The following is a 25,751-nucleotide window of genomic DNA, read 5'->3' on the forward strand; positions in this document are numbered from 1 at the left end:
CCTTCCTAGAACATGCTCCCCTCAAAACCATCCTGCAGGCGTGGCCTGACTAGGCCAGAAGGCAGCAGGATCATCACCTGCCTTGCTGGATACACACTATCCTTCTCCACTCAGCCTAGGGTTTGGGGCTCATTGGAACCTGCAGATCCGTTTCTATAGGGCCTCTAAGGCTTTTATCGAGCACTTCCTTTACAAAAACCCCGAGGGTCGGGGCGCGAGGCTTATAGATTCCATTCTACAGATGGGAAAACTGAGGTCCAGATTGGGTAAGTGACTTGAGGGTGGAGAGTCAAGGCTGGAAGCCAGGCTCCTGACCTGGAGCTCTTCCTCTCCCTGCTGCCCCTGTTAGAGGGGGTGTTCAGGTCAGAAAACAGGCTGAGCTGCCCTCTCAGAAGATGTAGGGTGGACGGTCTGCTTCTCCTCTAGGTCCTCAGCCCACGTCACAAGGCCTAGACACCGAGGGCCCCTCACAGCCTCGCCTAGTCTCCCGGCTTCCTCTCGGGAAACTACAGCTCGCACAAGCAGCGGCCGTTACCCACAATGCCGCGGGCCGCGAGCTTCTTTTCAGCACCCGACAGAGGACTGCTTTACGGCAGTTGCGCGCCCGGGTCGCGAGGTCACGTTCCACCTCTCGGCGCCCTCGGCCTCTTTTCCCCGCCTCCTCTGCCGCCCGGGATTGGTCAATGTGCCGCGGGGTCTGGTAGTGATTGGCTGGCGGAGAAGTCAGCCCGCCTTGTTCCGTGAGGGGCGGCCTGGAGGGAATTCTGAGTCTCTGGAGCTGCGGCGGGGGCGGCGGAAGTGACCGGAGCGGTCCCGGTTCTGTCCCCGCCCCGGCGCGGCCCGGCACCATGGTGAGGGAAGACTGAGGGAGACGGCACGGGGCGGCGGGGAGCACTCTGAGACTCAGTCCCCGGCGCTGGCACGGGGAGGGTCGGAAGGGGGCTGGTCCTCTATGAGCCCCGGGCCAGGGGGTGGGGGTGGAGGGGACCTCACGTGAGCCGGGGCTCGGCGAGACTCCCTGGCCTCCTCTTCCTTCTCTTCTTCCTCCTCCCTCGACTCATCCTCTCCATCATCCCCTTCTCACCTCCCTCCTCTTTGTCTCCCTTCTCATCCCTTCATCTCTCTCCTTATATCCCTTTTCCTCATTCCGTTTATCCTCCTTCTACCCCAACTCATCCTCTCCATCCCCTCCTCATCCCTTCATTCCTCCCTTCATCCTCTTCCTCATGTCTCTTCTCATTCCTTTCTTCATCTGTCCTCAGCCCCCTCTTTTTCGTCTCCATTCTCTCCCCTTCTCATATCCCTCGTCCTCACCCCATTCCCTTTTCCTCATCTCCCCCTGTCTCCCATTCCTTCTCATCCTCCTCCTCATCTGCTGTTTCGTCCTTTCCTTCATCTTCCTCCTCATATCCCCCTCCTCCTCATTCCCCTCCACTCATTTTCCTCCTTATCCCATCTCCTCATCCCCCTCATTCCTCCTTATCCCCATACTCAGTAAACTCCAGTGGCTTCCTATCATCTCCCAGATTCTCTGCCTGGCATTCGAAGCCTTTCATCACCTAGCCCCCCTTCTGTCTGTCCAGTCTCCTTATACCTTACTCCCTACCATGTATTCTTCATTCCAATGACACTGGCATCCTTACTGTCCTTAGCACAAGACACTCCATCTTTTAGGTCCCCAGCATTGTCTCTAGGTGTCTCCTATGCCTAGAACGTGCTCCCTCTTCATCTCTGTTTGGGGACTTCCTTTAAGTCCCAACTAAAATCCCATCTTCTGCAGGAAGCCTTTTCCAACTCCTTAATTTTAGTGCCTTCTTTCTGTTAATTGTTTTCTAGTTATCTTGTATATAGTATTTTTGTACATATTAATTCATCTCCCCCATTACTCTGTGAGCTCCTTGAGGGTGTGGGCTGTCTTTTGCCTTTTTTTGTATCCCCAGCACTTGATTCAGTGCCTGGCACATAGTGGACACTTGATAAATGTTTCTTGACTGACTAATCCCCCTCTTCTTTCCTCTTCTTCATCTTCCCTCATCCCTCCTTTCATTCTTCTCCTCTTCCCCTTATCTGTTTTCCCTCATCCTCTATCATACCTCCTCATTTTACTCATCCCCATCTCCCCAGTCTACCCCACCATGCTATCTCATTCTCTTCTCTTCATCATTCTGTTTTCCCTTTCTCATCTTCATCTCACATCCTCATCTTCCCTGACCCCTTATCTCCCCTTAGCTGTCTAAATCTTACCCCTACTCATAATCTCGTCATTTCTTTTCTTCATTGTTTCCCCTGCCCCATTTTCCTCATCTCCTCATGAACTACTTATGTGACCCGGAAAAGTCACTTGACCACCTGAGCCCCGGTTTCCTTATCTGTAAAATGATGGGTTAGGTTAGATTGCCTCTGATATTCCTTAGATCCTATAATCTTTCTTTCTCTTGACTGTTCTTCTTACCCCTCCTCCTTCCCCTGTCCTCTTAACTCTCATTTTCATACCTTCATTTTCTTTTTCATCCTCCTCATCTTAATTCCATTCCTTTTTCATTTCTACTCATTATTTCTTCTTTCATTTCCCATTCCCCTTATTCTCCTCTCCAATGTGTCACTTTTCTCTCTCTTCCCACTAGTACTTCATGTCTTCTTACCACCACTATTTTTATCTCTTCTCTTTCCCTATCTTTCATCTCTCCCCAACAGTTTTACTTCCCTCTCTCACCCACCCCAATCTCTTCCTCCTTCCACCTTGGGTTGGGGAAGGAAGGGTAGGGTTCAGGAACTTGCATTATCAAGCAATTCTTTGATTAAAAAAAAAGGGTAGGGCTTCTTTACTTCCTCCTGTTTGGACTTCTGTAAGTTCCATCTCCCCTTCTTTCCTTGTTCTTCCTGTGCTGGGCTTCCCTTGAGTTATATAGCATCAGACATGCACATTTGGCCATCATAGAACTCCTACAGGAAACCTACTGGGGAAGTGGACTTTGGCCCATTTTCCTGTTGAGCAGTGGCCCACGCTCACCAACTGATGATCCTTTGGAGGGGATTCCCCAGAGCTCTTTTTCCTTTTCTTCAGAAAACCCTCAGATGCTTGTTCTAGTAACATACTAAAATTAGAAAGTCCATGGGCTTCCTTCTCAGACATCCTCAAGGACAGCCTCGGACCAGAGATTGTCAGAACTGAAAAGGCATTTAGAGATCATCTTCTCTAGCCTTCTAATGTTACAGAGGAAGAAACTGAAGCTGGGTGCTCAGAGCCACACATCAAAAAAGCTGCCAGGCACAGACTGATGGCTCCCATTCCAATGCTGTTTACACTACTCAGTAACATGGGTGAAAAATAAAATCCATAGTGCACAGAGGTATAAAATCTTGAATGTAGGAAAAAGTAACACTCCCTTGATGGCAAGGTCCATGTAGGGATTGGCTGCTTTGGGCAGGCATCCTGAGGCTTTTAGGAAAAGGAAAAAAGTTTTAAGCTCTGTGGTGTCTTGAGGAAAGGAAAGCAAAGCACATTTAAAGTCATAGCCTCCTGAACTACAGCGATAAGGGGGCTTTATGGGTTATTGGCTTCTGTGTCACACAAATACAAATACAAGTGTAGCATTGTGAAAGTGGGCAGATTGGTGTCCAGTTAAAAACTCATTGTTTGAATCCAGAATCGCTGCCTGTATCGCCACTATCTAATTTAAAAACCTTGTGTCACCTGGAAAATGAGGGGGAAGGACTTAGTGACCTTTAAGGGTCTAAGTCTCTAACCTTTTAGGAAATGTCATCTCTGTTGGAAGAAAGACAGGTTTATGCTTTATCTGATGGAATTCTCAATTGTCTTTTGTTTGCTTTCTTAGTTGCCCCTATCCTTATTGAAGACAGCCCAGAATCACCCCATGGTGAGTAGGCCATGTGGCGGCCACTTGATAACCTTGAATCTCAGACACCAGCAGACGAACATGAAGAGTAAGAGGGATCTTAAACCCAACAAGTGGGAAGTCTTTCTGTTTTTATTTTTAATCTAGCAAAATATCCATGTTTTCTTCCTAAAAATGCTAATCTTGAGATCTAGTTCTATCCCTTCCCCTCTCCCAGCACATACATAGAATAACAAATGTTTGTGGAATTGACTTGGCTCAGATCACACAGGTATTAAGATACAAAGCCAGGATTTGAACCTAGTTCCTCAGACTATAGATGGGCTGTTCTTGCCAGTATGCTGTGGTTGCTTCTCTACTGGATATGATACAAGCAAACCTTCCTACCTCCAGTGTGTCTCCCTTTTCCAATCTCTCCTGCACACCAATGTCAAATTAATCTTCCAGCCATGTATCCCAAAATCTTTAGTGCTTCCTTGTCTCCTACACGATTAAAACAAATCTGTCTGGCTTCTAAGTCCCTTCAGAAAGGAGCCTCATACTACCTCCTTCTTATCTTATTTGACTGGTGACCAAGTACCTTCTACCCAGTTAGGTCAGTTTCTTTATTGTCCCAGGAATTTGGTATGTGCATCCCTGTGCCTCATTAATATTGAGTGCCCTTATGTGAGCTGTCCTTTGTCCCATCCCCTCATGTTAAAATCTGAGCCATTTTCTTTTTTTTTTGTATCTTTTTGTATCTTTATTCTGAATTTAAGAAATAAAACAAGCATCTCCATAACAAAGTAGAATAGAAAAAAGAGGATTGTACATGAAACTGCAAATCTATTATGTACAACTTGTTTTTCCTTTTAAATATATTATCCTGTAACTTTCTTTTTTCTCCCTCCCTCCTCCACTCCCCACCCTAAAAATGGCTACCATTAGACACAAATATACATATGTATGTAAATCCATACTATACATACTTCTTTTTATCATTTTTTCATCTGGGTGCTGATAGCATCTTCCTTCATAGTTTTTTGGTTAAAATGACTTGGTCACTGGAAGTTGTCCTTAACACCATATTGCTGTTACCGTATACAATGTTCTCTTGGTTCTGCTCATTTCGCTCTTCATTATTTCATGCAAGTCTTTCTGTGTTTTTCTGAAATCATCAAGCTCATCATTTCTTGTAGCACAGTAGTATACCACATACCATATACCACAGCTTGTTTAGCCATTCCCCAATTGATGGGCATGCTCACAATTTCCAGTTCTTTGTCATCACAAAGAGAGCTGCTATAAATATTTTAGAACATATGGGTTTTCCTTAATCATCTTGGGAAACAGACCTAATTGTGGTATTGCTTGGTCAAAGGGTATAGGCAGTTTTATAACTCTTTGGGCATAATTCTAAGTTACTCCAAAATGGTTGGCCAGTTCACAGTTCCACCAATAGTGAATTAGTATTCCAGGTTTTTCACATCCCCTCCAACATTTGTTGCTTTCCCCTTCTATCATTTTAGCCAATCTGATAGGTGTAAAATGTTATCTCAAGGTTGTTTTAATTTGCATTTCTCTGATCAGCAGTGGATTTAGACCATTTTTCATATGACTTTAAATTGTTTTGATTTCTTCATCAGAAAATTACCTGTTCATATCTTTTGACCATTTATCAATTGGAGAATGACTCATATTCTTATGGGTTTGATAAGGCTTTTATATATTTGATGTTTGAGACCTTTATCTGAGAAACTGTCTATACAATTTTTCCCCCCAATTTGCTGCTTTCCTTCTGATCTTGGCTACATTGGTTTTACTTATACAAATGCTTTTTAATTTAATGTAACTGAAATTCTCCATTTTATGCCTCACAATGCTATCTTGTTTATTTGTTAATTGTTTGCCTGTCCATAAGTCTTATAAGTAAGACATTTCATGTTCTTCAGATTTTCTCGTGACATTTCCCTTTATATCTAGGTTATATCCATCTTGACCATATCTTGGTAAATGGTGTAAGATATTGGTCTAAGCCCAATTTCTGCCAGACTGCTTTCCAACTTTCTCAACAATTTTTACCAAATAATGAATTCTGATCCCCAGAACTTAAGTCTTTACTCTTGTCAAACACAAGGTTACTATAGTCATTTACTGCTCTAGGTTGTATGTCTATTCCACTGATGTACCTTTTTATTTCTTAGTACCAGATAGTTTTGATAATTACTACCTCATAATATAGTTTAAGATCTGGTACTGCTAAACCTCCTTACTTTACATTTTTTTCATTCATTCATTTGATATTCTTGACCTTTTGTTCTTCCAAATAAATTTTGTTATATTTTCTAACTCGGTTAAAATAATTTTTTGGTAAATTAATTGGGATGGCATTGAATATATAAATTAGTTTAGGTAAAATTGTCATTTTTATTATATTGGCCCTACCTACCCATGGAATATTTCTCCAGTTGTTTAAATCTAATTTTATTTGTATAAAAATTTTTTATAGTTTTGTTCATATAGTTCCTGTGTTTGTTTTGTCAAGTGTATTCCCAGGTATTTTATACTGATTAGAATTATTTTAAATGGGATGTCTCTTATTGTCTCTTCTTGCAGAGTTTTGTTGGTTATATATAGGAATGCTGATGATTTTTGTGGATTTAGAGCTATTTTCTTAAAAAATTGCCCAGGTTTAAGCTTGCCTCTTTCATGTGTATTCCAATTCTCATTAACTCCTCCCCCTTCCTCTCTATGAAACAGAGCTTAGAATCATTAATGCTTAATTATATGCTATTTTAGAGTTTTTCTATATAGTTGCTCAATTAAATTTCTTGAAGGCGGAAATAATGTTCTTAGCATATAATAGACATAAAGTAAATACTTGGCAATTGATTAGCTAACGTATGGCTTGAATTTTATTGTTTTTCTAGTTGGTAGAACTAAAAAATGGTGAAACCTACAATGGGCACCTTGTAAGCTGTGATAACTGGATGAACATCAATTTGAGAGAGGTCATCTGTACATCCAGGGTAAGTGTGCCTTTGCAGAGCACGTTGTCTAGTGGCCTGCGCTGCAGCCAACTTCATAGGAGCTCACTGGACTTAAATCTAGAAGGGATTTTAGAGGTCATCTGGGCCAACCTTGTTACTTTACAAATCTGAAAACAGACACAGAAAGGGAGAGTCACAGAGGGAGCAGTCATTTAGTAAGTAGCCTAAATGTTCAAGGAACTGTGCTAGGAAGTGGGATACAGGACTGAAGTAAAGCAGGCCCTGCCCTCAAGGAGCTTGTGCTCTCGAACGAGAATGCTAAGGTGTGATTCAAGCCCAGGTCCTCCGTCTGCAAGGCCAGTGCTATTTCTGCCAGACCATACTTTCTTTAACCCCAAAAACACAACTAACGAAAGTTTATTTTCTCCCTTCTATTCTGCCCTATTCCAACGAGAAGAAAAGAAAAATAAAACTTTTTTAAGCACAAGTGCACAATTTCCTCATTGGCCTTGTTGTAAAATGTGTGTCTTAGTCTGCATCTTGAGTCCCAGTACCTTTGTCAGGAATTGCTAGTAGGGTTCTTCATTGGTGCTGTTGGTAATTTATTAAAACACAGTCGCATTCTGTTACGTTCATGTACCATAATTTGTGGAGCTATTCCTCAATTGGTGGGCACTCCCTCCATCTTGGTTCTTTGCTGCTACAAATGTGGTGGTACTTCTGGGTCCTTTTCCTCTTTCTTTGGTCTCTTTGGGGCAGGCTTAGTCATGGTATCACTGGGTCAGAGGGTAGGCACAGTTTAGTGACTTTGGGGAAATAGTTCCAAATTGCTTTCCAGAATGGTTGGACCAGTTCCCAGCTGTGCCAACAGTGCATTAGTGTCCAGTGCCTGTTTTCTTGCAACCCCTCCAACATGTATCATTTTGCTCTTTTATTTTTTACCGTCTTTGCCAGTCTGATGGGTATGAATTGGAACCTCAGAGTTGCTTTAGTTTGCATTTCTCTAGTTGATAGTGATTTGGAGCATTGTTTCACTTGGACTTCTTCTTTGAGAACTGCCTGTTCCTGTCCTGCCTCACAGTGTTTTTTTCCTAGGAAGCGTTAGTTGGCAAATATATTTTGTTCACCCATGCATGAACACATAATGGGGCACTGGGCAGAATCACTTTCTTTTGTTACTGCTGCTACTGTTAATTATGAGAACTAGGATTTCTAAAGTGCTTTATGGTTTTCAAAACACTGTCTTCCCAAGCCCCCTTGTGAGGTTGATGGTAGATTGCTATCTTGATTTTACAAAGGAGAAAACAGAGGCTTAGAAAAGTGACAGAAGTTGGTCAGGTTCATGGTGGCAGGGCCCCACTGTGAGCGCTGGGTTTCCACCTTCAAAGCTGGGCTCCATTTTGCCACATACAAAGAGGACATGACATCTTTCTTCATCTTTCTTCCCTGCTACCATCCCCATATCATGACCTGTTGATAGGAATAATTTTTTCTCCCTCACTCATCAAGACTGCCTCCAAGGGACCTGCTGCATTGTGACTTGTTAGTGTCAGTGAAGAGGAGTTTAACTTTGAAAGGATCATGGGACAGTAGAATTGAAGGGAAAAGAAGGGAACAGGCACTGTGCTAAGCGTTTTACACATATCTCCTTTGATCCTCCCAGCAACCCTTTGAGGTAAGAGCTGTTATTGTCTCCATTTTACAGCCAACTGAGGCAGACAGAGGTGAAGTGACTTGTCGAGGGTCACATAGCTAAGACGTGGCTGAGACTGAATTCAAACTCAGGTCTTCGTGACTCCAGGCCCTGCCTTCTGTGAACTACTTTGACACCAAGATGCTGGCACCAGCTGGCTGGAGTTTTCAAACTTTGATTTTTGTAACCTGGAGTCTCTCAAAAGACCTAGATCCTAGTATTGCTGCTAGACTCCCTGTGTGACCTCAGGCAGATTGCTTCCCTGAGGTGGGCTGCTGGTTTCCTTATCTGTAAAAGGAAGCTCTTGGCCAAGATCAGGGTTTGAACATCTTTTTGTGCCACGTACCCCTTTGGCAATCTACGGAAGCTTGTGGATCCCGTCTCAGAAGAATGCATTTAAATGTATAAAAACATGTAGGATTACAGAGGAGACCAAGTATAGTGAAGTACACTTATCAAAAAACTTTTTATAGTTCACAGGCTACAGGTTGAGAAACCCTGGACTAGGTCATCTCCAAAGCCCCTCTCAGTTCTAATGCTGTTTGTTTTTTAAGGGAGTTGGAAAATACCAGCTGGAGATGAGGGAGGGGTAACAGTTACTGAACAAAGCCCAGCAATGGCCACTAGATGGTGCAGAGAACAGCATTGGAAGTCGAACACACTTTGTTGGCACCAAAGAGAGGGTTAGTTTGTTTATTCCTCAGCAGAGAACTGAAAGAAGGAAGTACAGAGACAAGACAGCCTTCCTTGTACACTAAGCTAAATGCCACCCAGGATGGTCCAAGACTTTGGGAAAGTTGTCTTAAATTTAGCAAGATTTCTCCCTGTCCTGTGTCTCTGCAGAAAATGAGAAGCTCACTCCTAATGGCAACACCAAAGAATAGGCATTGCTTCTGTCTACCTAGCATAGGTTCATGAAGCTGGCAGAGGTTTCATGTGTAGTGCTAAAATTCTCTCTTAGATTTGTTTTGGAGTTCATTGAAATATCGTCTACACTTAACAAACAGAGCTTTAAAGCTTAGAAATCATCTAGTCCCAATCCCATCACTTTACAGATGGGGAAATGGAAGCCAGGAAGGGAGATGACTTCCCCTTCACTGTACAGTGAGTTGATAACTGAAGCCAGATTAGAGCTGACACCTCTTTCCAGCTGAACTGGGCCGTTTTCCTTTGTCCAAGCTATAGTCAAGTAATTGGGAGATATAGAGCTGAAAGGAACCCAAAGCTGGGGAGGCCCTGAGAACATGGAAGGTCCAGAATACATTTCTGATTAATTGAATTTCAGATTAGAAAGGGAAAGAGGTGAAGTGCAGGTAATAGTAGTAGTGGTAATAATAATAATAAATAGCACACATATAGTGCTTTAAGGTTTGCAGAGCGTTTTACAGATATTATCAGAATAGCTCTTTAAGGTAGGTGCTATTACTATTTTCACTTTTACAGTTGAGGAAACTGAGGCTAAGAGAGGTCATGTGATTTTTCCAGGATCCCTCAGCTAGTTTAGTGTCTGAGGCTGGATTTAAAATCATGTCTTCCTGACTCCAAGTCCAGAGCTCCATCTGCTGCACCACCCGGCTGCCTCTGTAAAAGGCAGAAGAAAGCAGAGGTTAAAATTCTTTGACCAGTTTAAATAAACTCTCTAATGAAATAGTTTTCTACTTAGAGTAACAAGAGACCATGGTTTAAATCCTGGCTCTGATACTTAGTGGCCAGCCATGTGACCCAAAGATGCTTCTCTTAGCCTCCAATGGGAATAATGATACCTTTAGTGCCAGTTTCATAGTTGGGAGGATCAAATGAGATAATATATATGAAATGCCTAGCAAATCTTAGAGCCATTTAGAACTGTTATTAAAATTCATAATGTCGGAGTTGGCAAAACTTTTAACCATAGAACACAGATTCTGGGCACCAAAGGGGTGATGTGCAAGACCCTCCCTAAGCTAGATACGGTCAGAATGCAGGACCAGGACTAGAGTCGAAACCCTGATTCGTAGCCTCATACTGTTGCTTGGTCTTGGGCATTTTAAAGTTTCCTTTATCTTGTGTTTATTGAGTTGTCAGTTATATGACGAACACTGTCGTAAGTACTGCAAGGAGAAGAAAGAAAGATTAGATGTAATCACTGCCTTCAAGGGGCTCTCAGACTTGGGGGAGGAGGAGAAGGAAACAAGACATGTAAAATGATGAGAGAACAGTACAAAGTGCTTTGTGATGATGTGTTAGATTGTTGGAACAACTCCCAAGTTGAGGAGGGAACTTTGGGTTGGAAGGGGAGTAATGGAGTCTTAGAAATCTTAGGGCTTGGAGATCATTGGGTCTGGACTTCTCATTTTGCAGATGAGAAAAATAAAAGCCCTTATCTTCTTTGGGCCTCAGTTTCTCCACTTGTAAAATGGTAGGGTTGGGCAAGATGCTCTCCAGCCCTCCTGACAAAAGGGATGATTGTGGGCTGCAGTGTTTGGGAAATGCCTCCTGGACAGGCTTTAGGGTGGCTAGTAGAAAGGAAAGGGCTTTTGAGGAGGTAAAAGAGAAAAGAACAGCTTGGACTGAGAGCTGGAAATGATTGTGTTCATTTCATAGGCCCCAGGGTTCATAGGTCAGTTCATAGGTCCCTGCTCCTCATAGGATCTGCTCCCTAGATTTCTGCATGTTGTTTTTGACATGAACAGTGTGTACACACACACACACACACACACACACACACACATAAATAAATGAAATCAGAGACCCTCCCTGAGACTGGGGAGAATGGAGGGAGGGAGCAGCTGCTTTGTGGCAGACAGTGAGATCCCTGGCTCTTGCTGCCCTCCAGCCTGAAAACATTGATATTTCCTCCCCAGGATGGTGATAAGTTCTGGCGAATGCCTGAGTGTTACATCCGAGGCAGCACCATTAAATATTTGCGGATTCCTGATGAGATTATTGACATGGTAAAAGAAGAGGTGGTGTCCAAGGGCAGGGGCCGAGGTGGCGTGCAGCAGCAGAAGCAGCAGAAGGGGCGTGGTGCAGGCGGAGCTGGTCGAGGTGAGTTCCGCACCTGGGCCTGGGCAAGATGGCCAGTGTTAGCCCTTAATTTCACATTGGGCAGTAAAGTTGGACTCTTATTCAAAGTTAACCTTGAGCTCTGGAGCCTTTAGAAAAGAGGGTAGCAGCAGTGATGTAGTGACCTCCACCTTCTAACTCTGCCTTGACATCCTCACCTGAGGCTGTCATTTTAGTCAGTAGAACCCACATACTGCCTGTTTCCGAAGGGTTCTGAGTTCCTGCCTAGTCCAGAAAGCCATTTGTAAGGAAGGCTCTGGCTCTGGGAAGTTTTGGGAGGACTTTGCTGTTCCAAAAAGCCCTGTCAAGATTTACTTCTAAATAAACTGAGAACAGAAGTTATCGACTGAAGCCCAGGCTTAAGACACAGAATGTCACAACTGGGAGAGACCTTAGAACATAGAATGTCAGAGGGGAAAGAGATTTAAAATATACAGTATCAGAGCTGGGAGGGAATTTAGAACCTACAACTTTAGAGCAGGGAAAGACATTAAGATACAGAAAGCCAGATGAGAGGGACTACTCCTCTCTTACAATATCCCCAGCAAGAGGTCTAGGCTCTGCTTCAACCCTGCCAGTATTGGGGAGCTCATTAGCTCGTGTTATCAGCCCACTCCATTTTCTGACAGCTCTCATTGTTAGGATGTTCTTCCTGCGACTAAGCTTAAATCTGCTTCTTTGTGTCCTGTTGAGGCCATGTGATGGGTAGAGCTAGGCCTGGGGATGTGCCACCTCCTAGTCTAATATTTACAGCTTCCTTAGTAAAGTTCTATTACATTACTTCCCTTGCCCTTGCGCTCCCACCCCCCTACTCCAGGGGTTTATTTCTCTCACCTTAATACTGTGAAATAATTCGATTCTTGAATTCCCTTGGACAGTGTTATGGGCTGTCAGGAAAGCATGTCAAGAATCTTTACTGTTTTATAGCTAACTAAATGCCTGGACAAAGGCTAAGCTAGTCTCACCTTTCCTGCTTACCCAGTCTGCTAGCTAGGAGGGTCTGCTCCAGAAAGGAAGAACAACCATCCTTTGAAACTCTCAAGTTTCTGGGGTGTTGAGCTCCAGCATTCAGTCTCCTGCTGAGCCCTCCCGTGGCCACCCCATCAGACAGTAATCGTGGACCATAAACTCTCTGGACATACTGCTCTGTTAGAGGGATTTGCGAAAGAGAAATCCAGTTGTGGTCACTCATTCACCAGCTGTAGATTAAATGCCTGTTGTGCATAATGTCCCATCACTTTCAGAAAACATGACTCTGTGAGTAGCTGGAGTCTTTTTCTGATCTGTGGGTATGAGGGCAGTAGGAAGTCCACGAAGCTTGGACCAAATTGAGTTTCCAGTCAGCAACCAGTAGAGGTCTAATTGTGACAGTCTGTGTGAGCTGCTTCCCCCAGCCCTTCTCACTACTTTTGTGATTAAACAAGCAGAATCTTCTTCCTCTGTTTCTCGCGGGGCAGCTAAAATAACCCGGCCAAGGTGAATGTGCCTGAACAGGTCAAGACTCCACAGCAGGAATGTGGGCTGAATCTGTCCAGCCGCCTTGGCAGCAGCCATTTTTGCATGTGGGCTTGAGTGCAGCTCCATACCCGGGGGTGCTGGGTGCCTTGTGTTACGAGAAAACACAGCCAGCTACAGAACGCTACGAAGAGGAACTGCCGGCTGCCTTTGGTTCTTAGGATCTTTGTGCTCCCACAGGTGTGTTTGGAGGTCGAGGCCGAGGGGGGATTCCTGGCAGCGGAAGAGGACAGCAGGAGAAAAAGCCGGGCCGGCAGGCTGGGAAGCAGTGAAGGCATGGCCGTGGCCAGGCCTTGCCAGAGACTTTGATGGGAAGACCCCTTTGCTGCTGCTTTGTACTTGGCCTTGTGATGTCGTGTCATGTTTCTAATTTTCAGTTAATCTGTTTTTAAAAAAGGAAAGTTGGGGGCTGGGCAGGTGTTGGGGAAGAATCCCACGAATCATGTCTTTTGTAATTCTTGGAAATCCTCTTCTTTAAGTGAAGTTAGAGTAGTCATTGCCTCACTCGTTTAGTCACCATTCTAGAGTTAGAAATAGGAGGGGGCTTTTCAGTTTTTGGACATCCTTGGTTCCTGGGACTTGATTCCTAGGAAAAGTTCAATGCTATTTCATTTGGAAGATTCCGAATGCTTTTTTTTAAGCATAGCTGAACATGGTGGTCTTTGTTCCTGTTTGAAGGGTATTTTAGGCATTTCCAGGGAGGTTTTCTTGTGCTGCCATCTGTCCGGCGATGTTTGCTCTTAAGATTTGGGCATTTCTGACACACGGCAGGTTTTTTCCTTCAAAGTTACAGGCCCTGAAACTGACAGGGAGGTGTTTCCTTTAAGTCTGTTCCCCAACCTTGCTGCTGCTTCGTTTTTTTTTTTAGACTAAAAATAGAGGTTGGAACTTGTTTCACAGAATAATTATTGGAGTTGTTTTCCCTTCTCCCAGCATTTGTTTTGGGGAAACCACTTTAGTTTGTGTGACTGAAATAAAAATAATACAACCATAAGCTGAAAATTAATGATTCCTTTCTACATGCTCAGCAGATGAGCATGTGATTTCATCATTCTCAGGCTGCCATGGAGCATATTTCTTTCCACTCTCCCCCCTCAGGAAAGATGGTGGCTTTGAGGATTGCACTGTATGGTTTCTTTGTGGCACCAGAGCTGTCCCACTGGCAAACCTCCTATCTCCTGCTTCTCTGACACACGTGTCCCTTTCAGAAGTTAAACTAGTATACAGAAACACTTGTTACTTCACAAAACTTTTTAAACTTTCAGATTCTGGGGGTAGAAATAAAAGATTTATGTCTTTCTATTTCATTGGTTTGAAATTGTAACATCATCCTGCACATTCATTTCATTTTCGGGGGGGGAGGGGAAGAATTCTCACCTTCCTTTCCCCTCCTTTCCACTTCTGCAGAGACATTTCTTGTGTCGAGATTGCAGCCAGGATTTCGCTTTGAAATGGTTCTCTGAAATGTGTGTGGAGGACCTTTGGAGACATCTGAAATATGGGCAGACTTGAGCCCTTTGGATGTACCTTTTAAAGTGTGTGGCAGGGGAATTTGTACTGTTTGTATTTGCTATCCTGGGTCTCTTACAGTCACTATTTTCTATTCTGGGAAAACCTCAAACTGAAGCTGTATAGGGATGCATTGAAAAAACATTCCTATTGAGTTTTTCCACACTCCCTTAGAAATAAGAAAACTATTTCCTCTAGAAATAAGAGATTGTATATTTTGTCTCAGTAATTTATCTTGAAAAGCAGAGCCAGATTTTTTGGGGTGGAGGTGGGTGGGAGGGATGTTACAGGTAACAAGAAGGTTTTATCTGAGAGACAACACTCGCTTTTAAAAGATGAAGATGAAAAAAACAAACCATATCCAGTGTTGTGAGCAAGAAGAAGCATAGGTTAACGTAGTTTTATATATGCATATTTTCTCGATGATGACTTGGTTGAATCCATCCTGAATGGTGATTGGAATAAATGCATTGTTAACGTATAGAATATTACTTGCTTCTTACATCTTCAGCCAAGCTGTGCCCACGTGATCCTCCATGTCTTTGCACTTGGAACGTTTTATGCGACAGAATAAGGGGCTTGCTTGCTCCAGATCTTAGAATCATGTTACTAAGAATTAGAAAGTGATCTCAGAAGTCAACTAGTTCAGCCGGGATCCCACCCATTGCCACAATTCTTCAGCATCCCTGGCAGGGGGTCATCATCCAGTCTCAACTCAGTAGCTACAACTCATTCTCTAAAATGAACTGTTCTAAATCTTTGTGCTCCCCGGGAGAGTAATTAAGCTGCCATAAGTGATATCTTCTAAGTTTATATGATGTCACAATTGGAAAACTCAATACAGAAACTTCCTCTACAGCATTCTTGACATGTGGTCTATTGAGCCAAAATCTGCCATTCTGTAATTTCCCCCTTTGGTACTGGGTCTTTCCTCTGGGGCAAAGTACAGAGTCTGTTCCGTCTTCCTCAAGATAGCCTTTCACATATTGGAAGACATCGATGATGTAAGCTTCTTCACCAAGCTAGACATCCCCTTTGAGCAGAGCCTCCATCCAGTCCCCTCCCCACCATCATTGCCCTTTATAGATACATTCTAGTTTGTCAATGACTTGTTAAAATGTAACCAAAACTAGACATAGTACCAGTTTGGCAGAGCATGGTGGGTCTATCATTCTGGATGCTATTATTAAGATCAAAATATCTTAGAATAGCTGAAAGGCTACCATGTTATTCTATGGACTCATGTTTACAGCCACTAAAATCTGCAGGTCTTTTATACATGGCCTACCCTAGTTCTGCTGATGCTAGAGTCACCCCTTTCTGTCTGTATAAATTCTCACTGGTCAACTTAAGTTCTGAATAATGAATTTAGCCCAAAATCATTTTGCAAAATCCAAAAATGAGAAAAGACCTCAGTTCAACTTAATCCTTGGTTGGAATTTTCTCTAGGGAAGGTAGGTAGAGCAGTGGATGAAATGCTGGGCCTAGAGTTGGGAAGACTCATTTTCCTGAGTTCCAGTTTGGCCTCAAACGTTTATTAGGTGTGTGAACCTGGACAAGTCACTTAACCCCATTTGCCTCAGTTTCCTCATCTGTAAAATGAGCTAGGGAAGGAAATGGCAAACTGCTCCAGTGTTTTTGCCGAGAAAACTCCAAAGGGGGTCCTGAAGAGTCAAACACAACTGAAAAGCAACAAAGGAGTTGTCTCTGATATTCCCAGCCCTTTGTGTTGGTGATGGAGGGTTCACTACCTATAGGCAGCCTTTGCCACTTTTGGAATCATGATGTATTTCCTTCTAGCCTAGTTCTGAAGCTTCCCTTATTTATTCTGGTTCTGCTCTGGGGCTGGGGAGAATGTTGTAACTATCTCTGGAGTCATAAGACCCAAGTTCAAATCTACTTCGGACATTTATTCCTTGTGTGATCCTGGTCAAGTCACAACCTCCCTGGATCTCAGTTTCCTTGGGAAAACAAAGTGGCTTCTGAGATGCCATGTAGCTATAGCTATGATCCCAGGTCTATTCCATACTCTCTCAACTAATACACCTTCAAATGCTGTCTTCTCCGAGCTAAAGGTTCCCATTTCTTTGAATCTGTCCTTATGTGGCACAGACACAAAGCCCATCGCCATCCAAGTTGTATCCTCTGGATGCCCAGAACTGAACCCAGTCTCCCAGATGGAGCCCAACCGAGGCAGGATAATCGAACTGTGCCCTTCCTTCCTTTGCATACCATTAATGCCTCTGTTAATGCTCTCTTAAGATTGAGTTAGCCAAACTGTCTTCCCTTAACTTTCCCAGATCCCTCTGTTTCTCCTTCTTCTTAGCTCAGTAATTCCTGAGCTCATTTAACTCCTCAGTTGAGTAGAGATCATAACTTTGAGTCTCAAATTCTTCCCAACTGGCCTTTCTTTGGGAAATTGTTTAGTTTATTCATTCAGTGAAGATTTACTAAATGCCTGTTCCCTTCAAGGCACTGTACAGGATCTTAAAAAATTCTCCCCAAATCTGCCCCTAAGGAGTTTACAATCTTGTACAAGTACGCAAAATAACCACAATGCCAGGTAAACCATGAGAAAAACATGGGAGAGGTACAAACAGTTCAGAGGATAAAGAGGAGTAACCTTCAGTGGTGGTGGTGGTGGGGGAGATCAGCCTACCTCTCAGACTTACCTGGGTTGTCCTTCACATACTTGTCCTAGTCAAGCTGGCTTTGCTGTCCCCTATATGTGACCTTCTGTCTTTTCTCATCAGACCTTTGCGCTGGCCGTTCTTCATGCTGGGGATGCACACCCTAACTGTCACCTCTTAGAATTCCTGCTTTCCTTTGAGGCATAGCTTAAGAACCTTTTCCTACAGAAAGCCTTTCATGATTTCCTCAATTGCAAGTACCCAATTAATTTGCATTTACTGTGCATATAAGTTGTTGTTATTGGTTTTTTTTTCACTAATAGTGTAAAGTCCTTGAGGGCAGAGACTGTTTTTTGTGTGTTCATCCTTCTTGCCAAATACAGCACCTGGCATCTGATCGAAACCTTTATCTCCCTCCAGAACTGAGCACTGGGCTGTGCACACTGTGGGTGCTTAATAAATGTTGGTTGGATTGTAATGTTCGACCAAAGTAGTTCCGACGGTGGGGTTAGTGATGCGGGCCCTCAGGGAATGGCTCCTTCATTGGGCATGGTCAGTGGAACTTCCCTGGAATCTGCATCTCTCCCCCTTGCCTCCAGACTTCTGATTTTCAAGTGGGCCGCAGTACTTGGCAGCTGACCAAGCAGTAAGTTGGGACCCGTCATCTTCACTAGCATAGACACACCCACGCAAGATACCAAGGACCTCATCTCCAAGTCTCCCCTCCAGGATTCTGAGAAACTTCACTCACAGCTCCCCAGAACAAGAAGGGAAACTGAACATAAAGGAACCGGTTCCTAATGTCAGACTTTCGGGGCCTCTCTTGCTGTGTAATGATCACTTAGAACTGTGAGGCCCTTCCCTTCTGCTCAGGAGAGAGCAGTCCTAACCAGTTATTATCTGGTTGATAATAAGTTTCAAGTCCAGACGTTGTATCTTAGCTCAGCCTAATCATGGTGCTGACTATTATAGACCTGAGTCCCGGGTGAGTTACCTGTCCTGGCAGGTCCTTGGTGCCCCCTTTAACTCTTGACTTTTGCTGCAGGTTAAAATACTGTAAATACCACTCCAAGCCACTATGACAGCGTGACTCACTGGAGCTGGGAGTGCCCCCTGCTGCCCCTGGCATTCAGCTAGCAGGCATGGATAAGCTGTGAGAGCTCATGCAGTGCCAGGTTATTTTAAGGGTGTTTTACACAGAGTCCCTATTTGGTGACAGACATTGAAAGGGCAGGAGGGCCATACCTCTGATCAGTCAGAGCAGAACATGTGGGGAACCAAATAACAAGGGGGGAAGACCAAATGTCAGAGGGAAGTGGAAAGAGAGCTGGACTGGTGATCTCTATGGAGTGACACTCTGGGTTCTCAGGACCCTCCCAGCCCTGACATTCTGGGTTCTGAGGGCCCTCCTAGCCCTGACATTCTGGGTTCTTAGGACCCTCCCAGCCCTGACATTCTATGTTCTAAGGCCCTCCCATCCCTGACATTCTGGGTTCTCAGGGCCCTCCCAGCCCTGACATCCTGTGTTCTAAGGGCCCTCCCAGCCCTGACATTCTGGGTTCTCAGGACCCTGTCAGCCCTGACGTTTTCTAATATAAGGACCCTCCTAGCTTTGATATTCTAGGTTCTAAGAGGCCTCCCAGCCTTGACATTTTTTGTACTAAGGGCCCTCCTAGCTCTGACATTTTATGTCTTAAGGGCTCCTCATCTCTGACATTCTATGTTTTAAGGCTTTCACCTATCTTATGTTCTAAGGCTCTTCCCAAATATGATACTCTCTGTTCTAAAGGCCTGACTACCTATGCCAGTGTGTTCTAAAGTTGCTTCTAACTCCAGCAATCTATATTCTGTATCCTTTGTTCTACTGGGCCTTTCATGTCTGACAATCTATGTTTGAGGGTCCTTTCCAGCTCTGATATTCTGTGGTTCCTTTCATCTCCAGCATTTTATTTTCTCAGGGGTCCACAGCTCTCACATTCTATGTTGTAAAGTCCCTCCCTAGTCTGATATCTTATGTTCCAAGGACCTTACTGGTTTTGACACGGTGTTCTAAGACTATTTCAAACTCTGACTTTCTGTGTTCTAAGATCCCTCCTAACTCTGATACTCTGTTGTAAAGTCTCTTTCAGCTCTCTTCCAGGACCTTACAACACAGAATGTGTATATTCCACCTTGTCAGGGTCCTCTCATCTTTGATGTATTAGATTCTACACTCTAAGGTCCCCCCTCCTAACCCTATTATTGCCCACCCTCCCACCATCTATGCCATTCAATCATCAGTGTTCTCAGGCCCCTTCCAGCTCTGACATTCTGTGCCCCGTGTTCCAAGATCCAGCACGGCTTTGAAATTTAATATTCTATGTCTTTGGTTACGGTGGATAAACTTGGACCACTGGATTTAGGAAGTCCAGCTGGTAGGACAAGAGAAAGTTCTACTAGCCGTGACCTGCCACAGACATGCTTCAGGAACGTGGACCAGACCTTTCCCTTCTGTGCACCTTTCATCATCCATAGGAAAGGGCTGTTGGATTTATGTAACCGCTTAGGCTGCCTCCGAGTTCCAGTATTGAACAATTATGGGGAATATTATTTGCTTCTGGCTCAAGGACAGAAACATGAGTAATAAGGCCCTGTGTCAGTGTCTGCTTGCCTGAGAGGAAGAATCACAGAGAATCCAATCAGCCAGCATTGATTTTTTTTGCAAGTGGTGAGCCAAGAAACTATAGGATCACAGATTTAAAGCTGAATGGACCTTGGAGACCACCTAGTCTAGGAGTTTTTAGCCTGGGGTACATAGACTTGGTTTTTTGAGGGGGAGGCAATCAGGGTGAAGTGACTTACCCGGGGTCACACAGGTAGTTAGTGTCTGAGACCAGATTGAACTCAGGTCACTCTGACTCCAGGGCCAGTGCTTTATCCACTGCACCACCAGGCTGCCCCAACATAGGTTTCTAAAATAAAAAAAAAAATTTTGTTTTTGGCTTTTTTTGTGTGTGTGAGGCAATTGGGGTTAAGTGATTTGCCCAGGGTCACACAGCTAGGAAGTGTCAAGTGTCTGAGGCTGGATTTGAACTTGGGTCCTCCTGACTCCAAGGCCAGAGCTCTATCCACTGTGCCACCTGGCTGCCCCAAAATAGAAATTTTTAATAACTGTATTTCAACATAATGGGTTTCCTTTGTAATCCTATGTATTTTATTTCATGCATTTAAAATATTATTTTTAGGAAGGGCTACATAAGCTTCGCCAGACTGACTGCCTGAGGGTGTCAAGACACACAAAAAGTCCCCCTGATCTAGTTCAAGTTCCGAGAGGTTCCATGACTTACCAAAGGTTGAAAAGGTTGCAAAGTCAGCATTAGAACCCAGCTCGTCTGACCTAAAATCCAGCCTTTCCCCCATTGTAACCTTTTACCCTGATTTGGAATCAAATGACATCAATTCCAGGCTCATGTCTGACTGCAACACTCAGGTCTTTCACAGTACTATGTCAGGACCCAGGGCGCCACACTTAGAGTCAGAAGACTCAGCTTCTGGTCCTTCACTTTTTTGTGAGACCTTGGACAGGGACCTTTCTGATAGTCTTTGCTTTCTTCCTCCATAAAATGAGCCTCTTCCATCTCCAAAAGTCCCGAATGCCAGTCCACTAGTGGGGAGAGTGAGCTGCTTCACAGACTGCCTAACTTACTCAGTCTAGGCCATCTACATTCATTCCAGCTCAGACTTCTCCCAACTGACTGAGCCTACGCAAGTTGCTTTCTTTCTCTTGGCCTCAGTTTTCCTCCTCTGTCAAATGGGGATAATGGTGCCACACAAATTACTACAATCCTTATTCTAGAGGCATGGCTAGTGACAGCAGTTCCGCTCGCTTTCCCTTTTGTTCTCCTGTTTGTCCTTCACCCTTGAATGGCCTAACCCTCAGCTCTCTTGAGCCTAACTTTGTATGCTTTCTTAAGTAAGTATTTACCTTGGGGACCACATAGTCTTTCATTTTATAAGAGCACTCATTTTGCAAAGTGTACGCAGTTCTGTTGACTCGGACCAGCAGTGACTCATACCTTCTGTGCTGGGAGGGAACCCAGGAATAGTTCCATAGCCAGTCCTGAAAGCCAGAGGGAGGGGCTGGAGAAATAACTCAGGCCTGTGTTCAGTGTCTAAAAATACATGGCATATCTTCCTAACCATTCCTCCCCCCTGCCCATCCTTTTCTCTTTAAACCTTTTCTCCAGAAATCTCAAGCCCTCGCCCTTCCTCTCCTCCTTCTTGGAAGGGGGCCTCAGCCATGTATGCAAGATCTTTCCCCTGCCCTCTGAAAACCGAGTTTGGGGACCTTTGGTTGGCCCAGCATCTTTGGGGTGGAGAGGGATCTGGGCTGCTGCCTCACAGCTGTGCTTCTTCCCGTCACCACGGTGACGATGGATGTTTCCATCAGGAATCATGCTCTTTGGTGGGCTGGGTCTTTTTTCACAAATCCCACAGAAGATTCGGCTGTTGGGAGGGAAAGGGAGAGAGGGAGGGTAGGCACTTACTTAAGCCCAGTGACGTTGTCCCTGGAAGGTCTCAACTGAGCGAATGGTGGGATTTTTTTTTCTTTTTTCTTTTTTTCAGGGATGTTTTTTGCATTTCATCATTTAGAAAAAATTAATTTGCTTAGGCTGGCAGAGAGACCCTGGGATCGCAGCAATAAGCAGGCATTAAACCTGGTGTCTTCATGAACTTTTAGGTTGGAGAAGGTGGAGGAGTTTTCTATCTCCACCCAGCGTTCTGGACAAGTGATCCTTTAGCCTGTGCTTGAACACTTTCGGTGCTGGCAAGCTCACTACCGACTTTTCCTATTCTCCCCACCCCTTGACAATTTCCAGACCAATGTGGGATGGCTCTGATTGGTCACACCTTCTTGCTTACCTGGATTAAACTGAACTCTCCATCCTTCTAACTGCCCTGTCCCCTACTATTACAAGTTCTACACAGAATAAATCTGCTCCCTCTTCCTCAGGCCAGTTCTTCAGACATTAGAAGGAATGAAAATCCAACCCTAGTCCCCAAACTTCTCAAAATCTCAGCGTTTCTGAGCTGGGAGTCACCTCAGAGGTCACTAGTCCAACTCATACCCCCATCCCCATAAAAATCCCCTCTGGTAGCTGGGTGGCTCAGTGGGTAGAACATTGGCCTCAGACACTAGCTGTGAGATCCTATGCAAGTCACTTAATCTCTCTCTGCCATAGTTTCCTCAGCTGTAAAATGAAGATTATAATTGTACCTATCCTCCCACTAGGGGTTGTGAGATCAAATGAGATAATAATAGTAAAGCATCTGCACAGTGCCTGGCCCATAGTAGGCCCTTAATAAAGGCTTGTTCCCTTCTTCTCTGGTGACACATCCCCGGTTCCACCAACCAACCCACGTACGGCATGCTTTCCAGGCCCCTTGCCATCCTGTTAGCCCATTCAGGAGGCACGCTCGCCACGTTTTCAAAGGCCTTCCTAAAATATAGCCCTGAAATTAGACCCAGTCCTAAAGACATGATTGAAACCAGAGCTGAATTCTACAGAAATATCACTTCCTTCATTTGGGACAAATAGTGGTATCCCCATTTCACAAATGAGTAAACTGAGGTTCAAGGATCATCGATTCTGAGCTGGAATGGAACTTGGAGGCCAGAAAGGCCAACTCCTTCCTTTCCCAAATGAGGAAACGGAGGCCCTGAGTGGGCGGTAAGAAGATTTGCCCAGGGTCACGCAGGTAGTACGTGATAGGGGCAGGATTCGAGCCAGAGTCCTCTGACTCTTCTCCACTGGCCCACCGCTGCCTCTCTCTAAAGGATGAATTTGCACAGTCACATGTCAAGTCAGCAACTGAACAGGGTGGAGTTGGACCCACATCTTCAGCAGAGCCAGGGCTCACCCACTCCACCCCAAAGGTTTCTAGGACCTCTCTCCCTCTCAGACTCTGCCTCTCGCCTTGTGTTGGGATCCCACTATGGCCTAGGGTTCCCTTGTATTGAATGTGGGGACCTTAGGGCAAGGGGGGAGACACCCTTCCAGCTTTCCATCCCCCAGACCCCCATTAAAGGGGCCCAAGTGTCCCCCACCTCCTCCCCACTAGGTTCATTCCATGACAATCACAGCAAATTTTCCTGGCAATAAAACTGTCTGAGAGGCCCAGGCTGGAACAGAGGTCAAAGTGCAATACCTCTCCCCTCTGTCCATGAGGGAGATGAGTGCTCTCTGCCTTCTATGGAAGAACAAGATTGAGGCCTGCCCCAGCCACAAGCAGCACACACTTGACCCCAGGGGCCAGGCCAGCTGGCTGAGTCCCTTTCTTTCTAAGTCAGCCTGCCTTAGCATTAATTACAAAGTGTTAGGGCTGGAAGGGGCCCTCCAGATCATTTGGTTCAACCTCCTGTTTTGATAAGTGAGGAAAAGAAAGCATAGAGAAGGGACAAGTATTTGACTAAGGTCACACAACAGAATGAGAATGAGAAAATATGTTTGCTGACTCTCTCGTGACAGCCATCATGCCCCCTCCCCTTCCACTAACAGGTTCTTCCCTCTTTGCCGTCTTTTTTCCCCCAGGGGAGCACGTGTGGGAAAGAGCCGTTCAATCTGGAGTCAGCCCTGCCACGTATATATATATATATATATGTATATATATATATATATATATACATACAGACACACACACAAACATTAGGTGGAGCACCTGGGTCAGGAAGACCTGAGTTCAAATCTGGCCTCAGATACTTATTAGCTGTGTGACCCTGGGCAAGTCACTTCACCCTGTTTGCCTCAGTTTCCTCATCTGTAAAATGAGCTGGAGAAGGAAATGGCAAATCACTCCAAGTATCTTTGCCAAGAGAAGCCCAGATGGGGTCACAGAGAGTCAGACACAACTGAAATGACTGAACAACGACATGTCTGTCTATGTAATAAAGTCCTTTCCCTTGGTTGAGAAGCAGGGTGGTATAGTGAGTGGAATGCTGCATTGACTTCCATCCTGCCTCTGACACTTCCATCTGTGTGACCGTGGACAAGTCACTTCACCACAACCAGCCTCTCTTTCTTCACATGGAAAAGGAGGGGGTTGGATGTGAGGATCCCAAAGGCCCCTTTGAGCCCCAAGTCTGCCATGCTAAGAGCTCTCTCAGCTCTGACGCACTATGTTCTAGGAGCATGCTTTTCTTGGGAGTCAAAAGAGCTTGGGAATGGCCCTCGTGCAGTCGGTCTCTAATGATGGTCACAGTTGGGGAGCTAGGGATGACGTCAGAGACCATGTACCCTGAGCCTCATTTTACAGAGGAAGAGCAGAGCCCAGGGAGGACAGACAACTTGTCCAAGGTCATACAGGTAGTAAAATCAGAGGGCAAGGGTAGGGTTTATGTGTGGGTGTGGGTGTGTAACTGAACTTTCCCCTAGTGAAGTGACTGTTTGTATCCCTAGCACCTAGCACACAGCAGCAAGTAACAGCTAACATTTATATAGTATATTAAAGTTTGCAAAAAAAAAAAGCACATTTCATTTCATTTTATCCTTTTCAACAACCCTGCAACAATGGTGTTATCATTATCCCCAGTTTACATATGAGTGAACAGAGGCTGAGAGGTTAAGTGATTTTTGCCCAAGGTCACTCAGTTTCTAAGCTTCTGAGGTCAAATTTGAACTCAAATCTTCTCTCTCTCTCTCTCTCTCTCTCTCTCTCTCTCTCTCTCTCTCTCTCTCTCTTTTAGGCAGTTGGGGTTAAGTGACTTGCCCAGGGTCACACAGCTAGTAAGTGTCAAGTGTTTGGTCTGAGGCCAAATTTGAACTCAGGTCCTCCTGACTTCAGGGCTGGTGCTCTATGCACTGCACCACCTAGCTGCCCCTGAACTCAGGTCTTTTTGACGACAGGCACCCTATCCATGGTGCCACCTAGTAAAGCCTTTGTTGTTGAACTGTTTCAGTCATGTCCAACTTTTTTTGTGACCCCATCCGGGGTTTTCTTGGCAGAGATATTAGAACGGTTTGCCATGTCCTTCTCTAGCTCATTTTAGAGATGAGGAAACTGAGGCAAACAGGGTTAAGTGACTTGCCCTGGGTCACACAGCTAGTAAGTGTCTGAGGCCAGATTTGAACTCAGGAAGATGAGTCTTCCTTTATCCACCCTACCACCTACCTGCCCTAGCGGATCCTTACTAAATGCTTATTTGAAGTGAATGACATGTAATTGAAGCAAATGGGTGTCCAGAGATCTAGCTAGGTGCTAGGCCCAACTCTGTTGCTGGGTGATTTTTAGCAAGACTTTTCCTCCGTCTGGGCCTCAGTTTCCATTTCTGTAAAATGATGGAGTTGGAGTCGATGGTCTCGGGTTGCTGTCAGTTCTGGGAAGCTCTGAGTAGAATAACAATAATCACAGGGAGCTTGTTAAGCCTTCCGCTGTATTTTCCAAGCCACAGGGCATCACAGAGTGGTGCTTGCCATGGCCCACCAGAGTTTAAGAATTCCTCTTTGCACAATAAATATAGCCATGCTGCAGCCTGGCTAGCAGGTGGCAAAATAAG

General features: G+C 44.7%; 1 protein-coding gene across 1 annotated transcript; it reads left to right on the top strand.

The window, feature by feature from the left end:
- Positions 1 to 724: 724 nt before the first annotated feature.
- On the top strand, positions 725 to 14,381 carry LSM4 (LSM4 homolog, U6 small nuclear RNA and mRNA degradation associated). Its single transcript, XM_021009016.2, has 5 exons — positions 725 to 851; positions 3,837 to 3,878; positions 6,767 to 6,865; positions 11,363 to 11,546; positions 13,260 to 14,381. Exons 1-5 carry the CDS (start codon positions 849 to 851, stop codon positions 13,349 to 13,351), a joined length of 420 nt encoding a protein of 139 aa, XP_020864675.1. The 5' UTR covers positions 725 to 848; the 3' UTR covers positions 13,352 to 14,381.
- Positions 14,382 to 25,751: the final 11,370 nt, after the last annotated feature.

The sequence above is a fragment of the Phascolarctos cinereus genome, unplaced genomic scaffold (genome assembly GCF_003287225.1).
Source record: "Phascolarctos cinereus isolate Bilbo 61053 unplaced genomic scaffold, phaCin_HiC Scaffold_4;HRSCAF=312, whole genome shotgun sequence".
NCBI lineage: Eukaryota > Metazoa > Chordata > Mammalia > Diprotodontia > Phascolarctidae > Phascolarctos > Phascolarctos cinereus.

Coding starts and splice junctions, on each gene's coding strand:
- LSM4 (XM_021009016.2), top strand. Junction 6,866..11,362: donor AGGTCATCTGTACATCCAGG/GTAAGTGTGCCT, acceptor TTTCCTCCCCAG/GATGGTGATAAGTTCTGGCG. Junction 11,547..13,259: donor TGCAGGCGGAGCTGGTCGAG/GTGAGTTCCGCA, acceptor GTGCTCCCACAG/GTGTGTTTGGAGGTCGAGGC.